The sequence below is a fragment of the Hetaerina americana genome, unplaced genomic scaffold (assembly GCF_022747635.1).
Source record: "Hetaerina americana unplaced genomic scaffold, ioHetAmer1.1.p SCAF_3, whole genome shotgun sequence".
Classification (NCBI taxonomy): domain Eukaryota; kingdom Metazoa; phylum Arthropoda; class Insecta; order Odonata; family Calopterygidae; genus Hetaerina; species Hetaerina americana.
The window spans coordinates 13,037,423-13,049,978 of NW_027286874.1; the positions used below are offsets into that span (position 1 = coordinate 13,037,423).

The following is a 12,556-nucleotide window of genomic DNA, read 5'->3' on the forward strand; positions in this document are numbered from 1 at the left end:
TTTCATTTTCTCCATAGGCAGACGTATGTAGGGGAGCGGCAAAGAGGGGAGTCTGCCAATGACAGGAATGACCGCGCTATTAGAAAAGTTGTGTCATGGTACGAGGGCCACTTGAAAAGAAGTCAACAAAGTAAAGAGGAAAAGGATCAAGTTAAAATAGTGCTTATTACTGATGACATTGGAAGTTTGGAGAAAGCCAAGGAAGAAGGAATTCTTGTTTCAACTAGTGAGTTAAAAGTGTTTGTTTACACGAAATAGTAATAATAATAGTAGAAAATAAATATTGTTGTCTAAAGGCGCTTTTTTTCATCTTTTGCAAATGTTTGTTTATTTAGATTTGAATTTGAAACTTAAGTGAGTTATGATTATAATCCCTATCTGGTCATTTGTTACCAAATAAAGGTATTACTGTTTCAGAATTCACCGTGAACATGTCTGACAAAGGTGTTCTATGAGCATTAATACTAACCCTGCCTTAATTGTTAACCATAGAGAGTAGTTTTACCTCTTTGTTGTCCAATGTCCATGCATTAATGTTTATCTGGCTCAAACTGAATTGGGTCTATAATCCCTGAAGAAAAAAAAATTGGTGGAAGGGGATCTGTGTATATTTGGATAAACTAAAATTTTTCGGTGCCTAAATATTACTTCTTTGTAAGAATTTTGCTGCAGTTTGTTTTGGTGGCCCATTTCTTTTCAGTAATAAATATAAATAAAAAGGTTTCTGTCAAACATTTTGAGCATTTTTAAAACCTTCTAATTAGATGAAGTTAGTGGACATCCAATAAATATATATCATTAGACAACTTTTTTTTTATCTCCAGTCGCTGCCTATGTTCGAAGTTTGTCAGGTTTTCCTGGACTAGAAGACCGGTTGACTTTGAAGGTTTCTGATGAGTGGGATGAAAATAAGAGGAAAGATTCAAAGGATAAAGACAAGTCATCTGCTCTCTATCCACTGCATCTCACACCAGCGCAGGTTGTTTAATTATTTATACTCATAGATTTAGAAAAGTTGTTGGTTCTGATGTAGGTGCCATTGCATCAATGGGACTTAATTATTTTTATCTCACTGTGCTGTCTATTTTTGGATTCTGATTATGAGTCTTATCTCTGGGTTTATTCCTCAGGGTTCTGGAACCCATAAGTGTCCCAATATGGGCTACAATTGTTTAACAAGTGCACATCCGGTTTTATTTTTGCCAAGTCATTTTTTTCAATTCAGTTCAGTCATTATTGTCAGTTCAGTTTTATCACTGAACTGACGACAATGATTCATTTGAGGTTTTTTTATTCAAAATATGTCCTTATATATTTATATGCTGCATGCATCTAGGACAGACTTTAGAAGGCTTGAATGCTGTTTAACCGTTCAGTCCATAACCGGGTACCTGGGTGTCCATTTCATATTCGCAGATAGAATTAATTGACATTCCCTTTAAAAAAATTTATGGCAGCCCGGATCCCCAAAATTGAAGTAGTTTCACACCTATTTTTCATAAAAATGTTTTGCAATCAATGATCCAATTATGGTTATTAACTATCAAACTTAATACCCCTTCCTTCATGACCGGGTACCCCCTAAGGTGTTTGTGTATAAAAGCCGGTTTTATATGCACTTAAGAGATCGTTTATCAACGTGTTTATGTAACTTGACTCTTGAATAAATAATCAAAAATATCGTTTGTTATTTCCTTCATTTAAACAATTTTTATAAACAATAGTAAAGATAGTAGGTAAAAAAACATCATTCCGGTTTTTTTATTTTAGTTAATTTTTCTTTTATTTATAAAAACACAGTTCCATACAAAAAACTGGCATTTAATTATTATAAATAAGAAATATTTAATTATTTTGCACAGTCCTCACATGTTGTGGTTGTATTACAATGTTCATCCCAAACAAGGAACTCTCATACCAAACATGACTTTCGAGTTTTGCAACTTTTTTTTAATTCGCTCCGTAGACAAATACGGCATGCTCCAGTAATTTTTTCCTTCCAGTTGAATCAAACTGAGCATGAGGTTTCCTGGCTTTTGGATGAACATGTGGATTTAAGGTTGACCCTGAAAACTTTCAATCGCTACTTTGGTTACAAAATGCCTAGTGATTTGTGCATTATTTGAATGATATTGGGAGCACATAGCTCTCTGCCCAGTTACTGATAAAATAATCGTCGTTTAAAAGTTTTTTCGAGAGCACTTTATTATTTTTAAAATAAACAATATATGCTGTAAGGCAGGTGATATTGAGAATATTGTAGAAAAATGATAGAGGCCACCTGTGAGTTAATTTTTTGTAGTATATCTACCAAGCATTTTATCCGTTGTGTCCACTCCAGCTTTTGACCAATTGTAAAATTCAATAATTTTGGGTTTTTTCTTTACACCATCACCAATATTTGCATCCCGATGCATTGATGATAGTAAAATTACTGTATTTTTTTGGCACATGACTGCGCATGGTTAATTTTTCATGAAAGCCAAACACAGTGGATAATTCTTCTCATGTTTTCAATGCAGCCATTGCTGGTGGATTCTATGACTTATTTTTCTTCAAAGTGCCTCCCTCTCCTCGGGATGACCCGCCTGCTACTTTCAATGTTGGGTCGCATTTCATACCGTTCACATTCACCTTGGGGAGGAGAGCATTTTGTGTTGTATGTTCATGTGGTGGTGGAGTTTCGCCTTCTTGCTTGTTGTGTCCTGGCTTGCGTGTTGTTGGATGGACTTCATGCTGCATCCTGGGGTGGAGGTCTTTGTTGGTTTATGGTGTATACATTTGCATCAGTGTGTATGCTGCTGTGCGTGTAGTTTTTCATGTTGTTCATTTTACATGTGGTATTGTTCCTATTTACGGGTGGTGACCTAACATCCCCTGCCACACACCCTTGCGACAACTTGCAGGGTATCATGTAGATGTAGATACTTTGATTCCATACTGGGCTGGCTTTGATGGAATATATTGGGTGAATTTAGTTCGACCCCGTTATGCAAAAAGTTCCTCATAGATTGTCAGGTGCTCTGTTGTCTTATAATGGTTTGCCAAATTACCGTTGGATATTGTCCCAAGGTCTGGTATTGGAGCAGCCTTATCACTCGCCATGCGCTGAGCACGAGTGTTCTCATCATCAAATTGCATAAAACGCATGATGTTCCAGAAGCAATTAATCACCATTGCTGCACAGTACAATGGACATGAGTAAGACTTCCACATTTCCCTTGCATTATCAGTACTTGAGATATTGGCGCCCGAGTTTATCAGAATAGCCAGGAATGCATAAAATTCCTAAAGCTCAAAATCTTTCCATACAAGTGGTTTTTTCCCTGGATTTTTTCATTACATGCTGCATATGTTGAGCTTGCTTTTTTATTCGTATGACGCATAATGGTATTGACCATTTCCGGATTGAAAAATAATGTGATTGTGTCGCAATAGCATGTTGGTGTTCGCATTAGGTCCTTATCTCTGTCGCACAACATTATGCCTTGCAACTTGTTGTTCCCTTGTTGGTGCCTTAGCCCACTGAGTACCAGCTTTTGCTGTCATTCCTGACAGCAGTAGGTGGGTACCCAGTTAAAGAACGAATGGATGCAACTTTTTTTGAATGGTGTTTTGAGTTTTGGGGACAGAAAGGTCACTGGAGGCTAAGCTGGGTGAATCAGCCAAGTGTAGAATTCCCTGACATTTTGCTGGTACAAAAACTGCTGAATTATACATCCTTGTTACTTAATGAAGTGTCACTTTAAAGTTCCCAACTTTCATTTTCTTGGTGTTTCATTGTCATTTGTAGAATTCTCCACAACAAGCATTTCCAAACATCCAGGTAGTAATTAGAAGTTATTGTTTACTTCTTTGGTACAAATCCTGTTCACAATTCACATGCTAGCATTTAAAATGATCAGCCTTGTTTTCAAGTTGCCCTACTGTGAATACCCTTGAAAAGTCAATTCCCTCTTGTTTTATCATGAGATAAGGCAACCCTTAAATAAATTCTTCAATGAAGTCCATTGCATCGTTATTTGTCTGTTTTCTTTTGGCTGTTATTTTTTGTGTGACCGCAATGTCCTAATATCACGTAATTTTGTGGGCATGTAAAATATCTACATAAATACTTGGAGATCCACCAAAAAGGTGTGTGGCAGGGGGTTTAAGCAGCAATTGGGATGGGTAAGGTATAAAGGGGGCGGAAGGTGGTTCAAGTTTTATGAAAAGGGAAATAACATTAATTGGAAATCCCAAAAAGGATGTGTAAATCCATATGCATGCTAGTGGAAAACCAATTTCCAAATAAGTGTTAATTTCACTGTAGAAGTTCTTTAGTAAAGAGAGGGAATGAAAATGAACCAGAACCACTTATTCGATAAATCTTCACCATAAGGTGGTACCTAACAGTAATTTTATTTATCTTTAAAGTGAAATTACATCATACCGTCATTTTAAAAGGTATCAGTGGCATAAGGAGAACTGAGATGACTTAAAATTTCGATATAGCTTAGGGGAATGTGTGGACAGCTTTTGTAATTTAAGTTTCTCTAAATATAAGTTTTTATGAGCATATTAGAGCTTTTTCAAATCTATTTTACCCTGTGAAATATTGATATTTTCTACTCATTTCAACAGATTTGACCTGCTCCAACATTTTAAATGTTTAAATCCTATTCCATTATTATCATGAAGTAGTCTACCGGGTAAGGTAGGTTGTGGATGGAAACAACTACCAAATAAATAGTTTGTGACTCCTAACAAAACACAATCCAGCAACCTACTCTACATCAAGTCCCGCTTCATCTCTGTGCACTTCCTTCCTCCCTGCCTGCACAATATGTATTTTGATGTTGTGTATTACAATCATCATAAATTATTTTTTGGAATCACAGTGCATTTTAACTCCTATCATAAAGAAATTCTACCAAGTAAACCCCAGCACTGTTAAATTTGTCACAGATAACATTACAGAGCACATTACTATTTGCTATAAGATTAATGATAAACTGTTGAAGCTGATGTAAAAATTCATCGAATTAAAAGAGAAGTAGTTTGTAATGTGCCATAAATAATCCGTTGAGTGAACCAGTTCATATTTTTTGCCGCCCTTCATGCCATCAAAAAAAGTCTTTCCTCAACCCCTTTTTTCTCTTCCCTGTTTCCCCAGCATTCTCCTATTCGGCATGACCTTCAATCTGTCCCTCAGTGTCCCCTCTATCCATTTTTTTCTGCCTTTGGTGAATTCCACCTGGCATTTTTTTTTCTCCTTCTCCGCCAAATTTCAATCTTCATAGTTGTTTTCCTTTCTATGAGTTGCTGACATATTCCGTTAGTGAGTAGGGACATTCATAACATTTATTATTAGAGCACTACGTTATGTCTATCGTTTAATTGTATGAATTTTTGTTCTCTAACATGTTCCAATATGCTTCATCAGTAAAGGCTCTCCTTGCCTGTGTTCTAAATGAATCATTTGTATGTTTCAGGTCAGAGAAGGAGTTAAAAGTGGGCGTCTACTTCAAGGATCATTTTTGGCATCTCGGGAGAATTTTTTGGAGGGCAATGTAAATGTTGAAGGGAAAGATTACATGGTAAGCTTTTGTATTGGTTAAAGATAATTTTTTAGAACCGTAAGGATTGTGTGGTTTATCTTAATTACCTATTTAGATAAATTGTTATTTTGTAATTTCGAATACCACAATAGTCTTATGTTATTGAAATTAGACCGCCATTATTAAAATCCAATATCACCTAACCCGCATATAAACAAGCAGAGGAAGAAGTACAGATGGAAAATCGAATTTTCTACATAAAAATTAGTTCTGTTCTTGAAATCTAACTCATGCACCTTGCATTAATTAAGTCAACAAATTATCGGAGTTACAAAAGGTAGAATTTCTTCGGATCTAAATTGTGGTCCAACCTCTTGTGTTCAAAAGGTGTGCAGAAACACTCATAGGAGGTTCCGTTCATTAGGATTGTTGCATTGGGAAAGAAGGAGAGGTGAGGTCATGCATGTGGGAAGGATGGAAACAAGAGGTATCTTGTATTGTGATATTTTTCCACCTATCTGACATGGATGAGCCAACCAGGAACAAATATTATTGCTCCCACTGGCACAGGTGTAGGGAACGTCAGATCATCCCAGTCCTTTCACCATGTCCAGGTTCTAGTCCAAGGGAAGGGTCACTCCTAGTATACATACATATTTTTGTATACTTCTATTTGGATACTACTGTTTAAAACTTCACTAACAGAACATGAAACGACAAGAAATGTCCAAAACGTAAATACTTCGTCAATATTTTATTTTATTAATTTATTACAAAATTATTAAAATATCTAAACAATTGGTTGGAATCAATTGATTTCCTAATAGAATTATTGGTAATAAGATTAGGTGTTATAGAGTTGAGAAATAATAGTCAAAATCTTTATTGCCATAGCAATTATTATTTATTAGAATATTATGATACTTATAATACCAGAACCTCTAAAAACTTGCCAATCATTTGTAAGAACTAAAAATGCAGTACTTGGTCTTAAAAATATGGACCTCATTCTTTTTAGTAAGTTACCTGACAATGTAAGGAATCTCAATAAAGTGTCGCTATTAAAAAAAAACTTTTCTACCCTGTCAATGAATATCTGCAACAATAATTTGCAGCTGTATAGTTTCTTTGATGTGTCCTATGTTTGTACAACAACTCCATGGACAAATATAAATTTATTGGTTAATCAATTGCTACGGTAATAGAGGTTTCGCTTCTTATTCATTAATTCTACTAATTGAAATCATATTTGCATTCTCAATGCAGATAATGTATTCATTTAATTCATTCATGACTTTTCTTAGCCCTTGTACATTTGAATTTTGGCCCTTTATAAGCCATGTGGGTGAAATTTTGTCACCGTTCTTCTCCATGAGAAATGATAGAATGTTATTCCAGAATTTTGATGGTTCCAAAGAAACTGCGGGAGATGCCACAACAGTAACTTTTAATGGAGTCATCCGCTAATGTGCATTTCAATGCAAAAATTTCAGAGTGTAAAAATCATTTACCTTGAGTGGGATTCGAACCCAGATCCCTCAATATCCGGTCAAGTGCTTTAGCCAGTTAAACTATCGAGGCATCCTCTTAAACTCTGAAATTTTGGGGCTTTTAAAGGAACAAGATGTTGTGACGAAATACCGTACATACAATGTCACTGGCATTTGTAGTCATGCGTGACGTGCCTCAGTCCATGAGGTTAAAGCCAACTTTTAAACACTTAGACTGTTTATACCTTACAACATCTCTTATGCTTTGATTCATTGATCTGCGTTCTTCTTGTTGAATACCATGCTTCTAAATCTGATTATTTCCTAATGGTTGAGGACAGAAAACTTCCCATAGAACTTTGTATTTAATTATCTCTATTCTTTTATCATAACTTTCTATGTCATTTTTTAATGCTAATGTTGATTGTAAACGTGTTGACTGGCTCAGCATTGACACATGTTGAACTTTGCAGGTGCTGGTTCAGGGGAGATCTGGTCTCAACAGAGCAGTGGATGGTGATACAGTAGCTGTAGAACTGTTTCCTAAGGAAGAATGGTCTGCACCAAGTGAAGTGGTCTTGCAAGACGAAGCTGGTGATGAAGGTACAGTTTTTTTAAATCAGATAACATTGATTTGCTTATTGCTGCATTTTTCTGAAAATAATCACTACCTTTACATAGTGCCTCATATTTTTCTCAAATTAATTTGTAGATATTCTATTTCTTGCACGACGAAAACAGTTCCTTCTTACCATATACACATTTTTACCATAAATTAGGAGCCCAATTTAAGCCCATGACTTTATTACAGTGAAGCCTTAGGACATCTTAAAATGGATCTTTGAAAAATATTTACAATTTAGGTTGTGGAAAACATTTAAAAAGTATATTTACATGTTTAACAAATGAAATATCTCTTATAAATATGATGAAATAAGTAAGACAAAAAATGATACTTTGTTTTTTCCCTGTTGTTCAGTTTTACCTTGAATTGTCAACCAGCTTCACTGGTAGACATTAACTGGTAATAGACAATAGCGGTAATAAGTAATAGACTTGAGCTTTTAATTTACCATTTTGTACTGTGGTTGGATTTCAAAAACTTTTTTTTGTAACCCAATTTCAGGTGATATGGTTGAAGAAGAGAAAGAGATTGATTTAGTATCTGGTAGCACTTCAAAAAAGAGTAGTGATAGTGCTGAGAAAAGCAAGACAAAGGAGCGTATACCAACTGGGAAGGTGGTGGCAATTATACGGCGAAAGTGGCGGCAGTATTGTGGAATTCTCCAAGTTACTCCTGGGAGATCTGTAAGTTGTTTCCATAAAATGCATGCCTTTACATTTTATGCCCATCACTTAACTAGAATGAGTTTCACAAAGGATGAATTTGAAGCATTGTAAAGGAATTTGTGCTTTGGTTTTTAGAGAAACATTTCTTTCAAATCTGTTTAATGCTTCAAAATTTGATGATATACTCAGGTAAGGTATATTTCTGTGCAATTCACCGTGTATATTACTGCCAGTTTCCAAACTATCATACGAGGGCTGTTCAATAAGTACCCGTGTTTGACGACAAAGGGCGTTCCTGAGGGAAGTTTATGTTATCATCGTGTGCTGCCATCTATCAAACGACGGTGAAACAAATTTCAGACTGATTTAAAAATTAGTTTGGATTTGGCAGCCATTCGAGTAAAAGGTGTTTCGTGATTTTTGCTAAGATGGAAAAAGAGGAGTATCATTCGGTGATTCGCTTTTTGTTTTTGGATGGGAAGAAATGTGAGGAGATAAAAGCAAAGTTGGATGCTGTTTATGGGAACACTTTGCCATCTATGACCACAGTTTTATATTGGTTCAATGAATTTGAACGTGGGCAAACATCTGTTTTTGATGAGGAGCGACCAGGACACCTGGCAGACATGGTTACCGAGGAAATCATCAAAGTCCACGCCATGATTCTCGCTGATCGATGAACAAAAGTGTGCAAAGTAGCAGAGGCCATGGGTGTGTCGACCGGAACAGCAATTAATATTTTATGTCATAAGTTGGTGATGAAAAAATTGTTGGCCCGGTGGGTGCCACGATTGCTCACGGTTGACAACAAGCTGATCTGGCTGTCAACTTTGAAAACTGCATGAACTATGTTATGAATTGCTGCCGCACCCCCCATATTCACCCAATCTGGCTCCCTGCAACTTTTTCTTATTCCCTAACATGAAGAAATGGGTCGCGGGAAAAAAATTTAGCTCAAACGAGGAAGTTATCGCCGAGACAGAGGCATATTTTGAAGAGTTTGACAAATCTATTTTTTGGAGGGGTTAAAAAAATGGCCGGAATGTTGGGAGAAGTGTATCTTTCTAAAAGGGGGCTATGTTGAAATATACAAAAAATGTTATTGAAAAAATGGTTTCTTCATTTCTAACACGGGTACTTATTGAACCGCCCTCGTACACCTTTTCCCTTTTATATCAGTCACCTTCAGTAATGGACATTTCTGAAATTGCTATCAAGTGTGACTTCATATTCTTCCTTTACTAATTATATTTATAGATAAACCTCCTTATTTCACATTTTAAGGGACCAAAAAATATTGAATGTATCTGGTTTGAAATATCCCATACTGTTTAGAGAGTAAAATCCTTAAGAAAGCTTCATTTCATTATCTTTTCATCGACAAGCCAAATAGGCCTTATAAATTAACACTGGAATTTTTTCATCAAATTTACAAAAAATATAGCAATAATATCCACATAATTGTTATAATAATTACTTAAAAGCTTATAATATGGATACCTAATTAAACTACAATTGAAGCAAATCACCCACAATTCACCAATTTAATGCATAAAATATGTACTGTATAAATGGGACTTAATTGCTCGTTTTACGGAATAGTTTATTGACCTGTAGTCCATTTCATAGGTCTATTCATTTAAATGGTTCCCATATTTATTCATTCTAGTTCATTATTCCTCACTTTTATAAACAGTTATCAGAATTCTGGAAAAATATAATATAATGTTTAATGGGCAGGAAGGCTGGTAAGATGGATTTGTACCCTTTATTATTGTAATTATTATTCATAAAATTAAACATAATTTTGAAAAAATCATTTATGGGCTCTTTTTTACAACATGGTATATTTATCCTCTCCCATGAATATATAGCCTGAGAGCTAAAATATTCCCTTTGTAATAATAATATAAGTAAAATACCTGATGAAGTAATATCAAGAGGTTATGATAGTAATCGTTTGAGATGGTTGATGGTATGTAGGTAGATTAGTCCCTATCAGCTTTAGTGGGTGTGGAAACTGTTTGAACTGAAAGAAAATTGTTGACAGGTGCCTATTCAAGGGAATGCAATATGCTTGCAGAAGTAGTGTTTAGTTTGATTAAAAACTTGAGAAATAATCAATTAAACTTAGGGCCCCTGTAATTATTGTGGGTGCTGGCAGTTTTCAATTTTCTCCTTGAGGCCAGCATATGACCCCTCTTAAGGCTAGTACGCACTGGGATTCTTTGTTCGGACTCTTTGTTGCACGAGCTGTGTCTGGGATTTATTTCTAGCATCCGGGACGCTCCGCGACAATGAATCTTGCATCTCGTGTGATGCGTTTTGGTATTTTTTGTATGCCACCCAAAATGGGATTCTTTACACAATTTTGCGCAACATTGAGTCAGCGCGTAAGTGAATCTTAAACAAGGTGAACCTCTCTACCATTTTTGCACTTTCCTGATTGCTTTTTGTTCGCTTTTCTGTTGATAGGAGTGATAATGTGGACAAAAGATTCCACTTTACAATTAATTGAGAAGGGAAAGTGCGGACAGCCTACCAGGAAATCCGATTTTTCTACCACCTAAGTGCAAAAGAGTATGCGACACTCCTGATGATATCAGTGTTGAGGCTTTGCAATGCATGAAATCTTTGACTGACGCGGTTGCGAAAAGGGATAGTCATTCAATTTTTCCCGATTTCATAAGTGATTCGAAATGGACCACCAACAGACCACAATACAAAGTTAATTTGGAAAAACGGAATGTAACTCAGATTATTTCCAATTAACGAAACGGTTGATACGCTGATAATTCACATTCATTGCCCACTACCCCTTCACACTTCACCGCACCCTACTCTGATGGCCCTGTTATTAGTGCAGTTCCTTCACCGAGTGGGAGTGATAGCACACTCCACTACGGCATGCATTCATTGCCCTCCTGCATAAAGAATTACATGCCAATCTAAACTTAGTTTTAAATCTCCTATTTTTTACATTTCTAAAAATATTTCTTTTTTTATGTAAATTGAGAATTAAATAATTACAAAGAAAAAATAATTTTTCCTTTTTTTATTGCAAATGGAACAATAATTAAACATGCACCTACTCCATACAATAAAAAAAGAGTTACCTTAAAACACGTTCTCAATGCAATGGTGGTGGTTGGGCAGACTTCAGGAATAAACTCGGATATTATCTGTTTAGAAATTTTGAAAGTATACATGAGGTTAGTATATGAGTCTCCACTTGCGAGGAAATGGAAAGTGACTGCAAGCCTGTTGGTAGCAGAGACTACCACCTGAAAATTCGTCTCCTTTTTTGAAATACGTGGTCAGGCCATTGCCAAAAGACATTCAAAATTGACTGGACTCATACGAACAAAATTTCTTAATCCCACTTCATCCTCCAATCTAAGAGTGTCAAGAAGATTATGCCCATGCTTATTCCGATCCTTGAATAAACCGCGTATCCACCAATGGCTTCTTGTTAGCCTTTTTTTTCTCCGTAGAGTGATGTACACAGTGCTACTGCAATCCATGAAAGCGCGACCTCGTTTGGTATGGCTCAGGTTCAAACTAGATGCGTACACGATTTCCAGGGCGACAATGTTGCGAGGCAAACGGTCTGCGACATGACTCCGAGCATCTGCGACAAAGGGTCCGAACAAAGAATCCCAATGCATGCTAGCCTTTGCTGAACCTAGATACACGACAAGGGAAGTCAATTGCCACTGCTCAAATCCACTCTGATGCTGCTTCCATCATTAATAAATTTAGTAAGTTGACGTTGACCCCACCTATGTGAGAGGAAAAAATTATACGTCGTTACAATGTTATTACCCTTTGAATTGATGTTTGCAAAACTAGTGCATCTTAATGGGAATACACATTAGATTGTCTGTGCTGATACGTATGTAAATTCTATTTTTACTGTACAATTTATATTGATATCAGGGAATCCATATTTTATAACAAAAGTTAGCTCTTCAAAGCCAATCACCCTGCCAATAAAGGTCATTTAAGAAATGTTTTGAAAATTCTAATGTTGTATTAGGTGAGCATAATCATGCCATTAAGATGGAAGAAGTGAGCAAGGAAGTAGAGGTATAAGGGAAGGAGGCGGATAGTGAGAGGGCCTAGCTCAGAATTAGTGTGCTTCTATTTCAAGTTAATGTGATTGTGGCATTCCAAACTCTTTGCACTGTACAACATAGTGAAACTTCTTTTACAAAAATACAACGAAGAAAGGTA

At 36.0% G+C, this 12,556-nt stretch overlaps 1 protein-coding gene across 1 annotated transcript in view; it reads left to right on the forward strand.

The window, feature by feature from the left end:
• The window catches only part of Dis3 (exosome complex exonuclease RRP44-like protein Dis3), a 35,204-nt gene that overhangs the window by 854 nt on the left and 21,794 nt on the right, over positions 1-12,556 (forward strand). Inside the window, exons 4-8 of the mRNA XM_071587427.1 lie at positions 18-226; positions 825-979; positions 5,475-5,579; positions 7,504-7,633; positions 8,157-8,338. Of these exons, the coding sequence (XP_071443528.1) occupies positions 18-226; positions 825-979; positions 5,475-5,579; positions 7,504-7,633; positions 8,157-8,338 (781 nt within the window). The remainder of the gene's footprint in view (positions 1-17; positions 227-824; positions 980-5,474; positions 5,580-7,503; positions 7,634-8,156; positions 8,339-12,556) is intronic.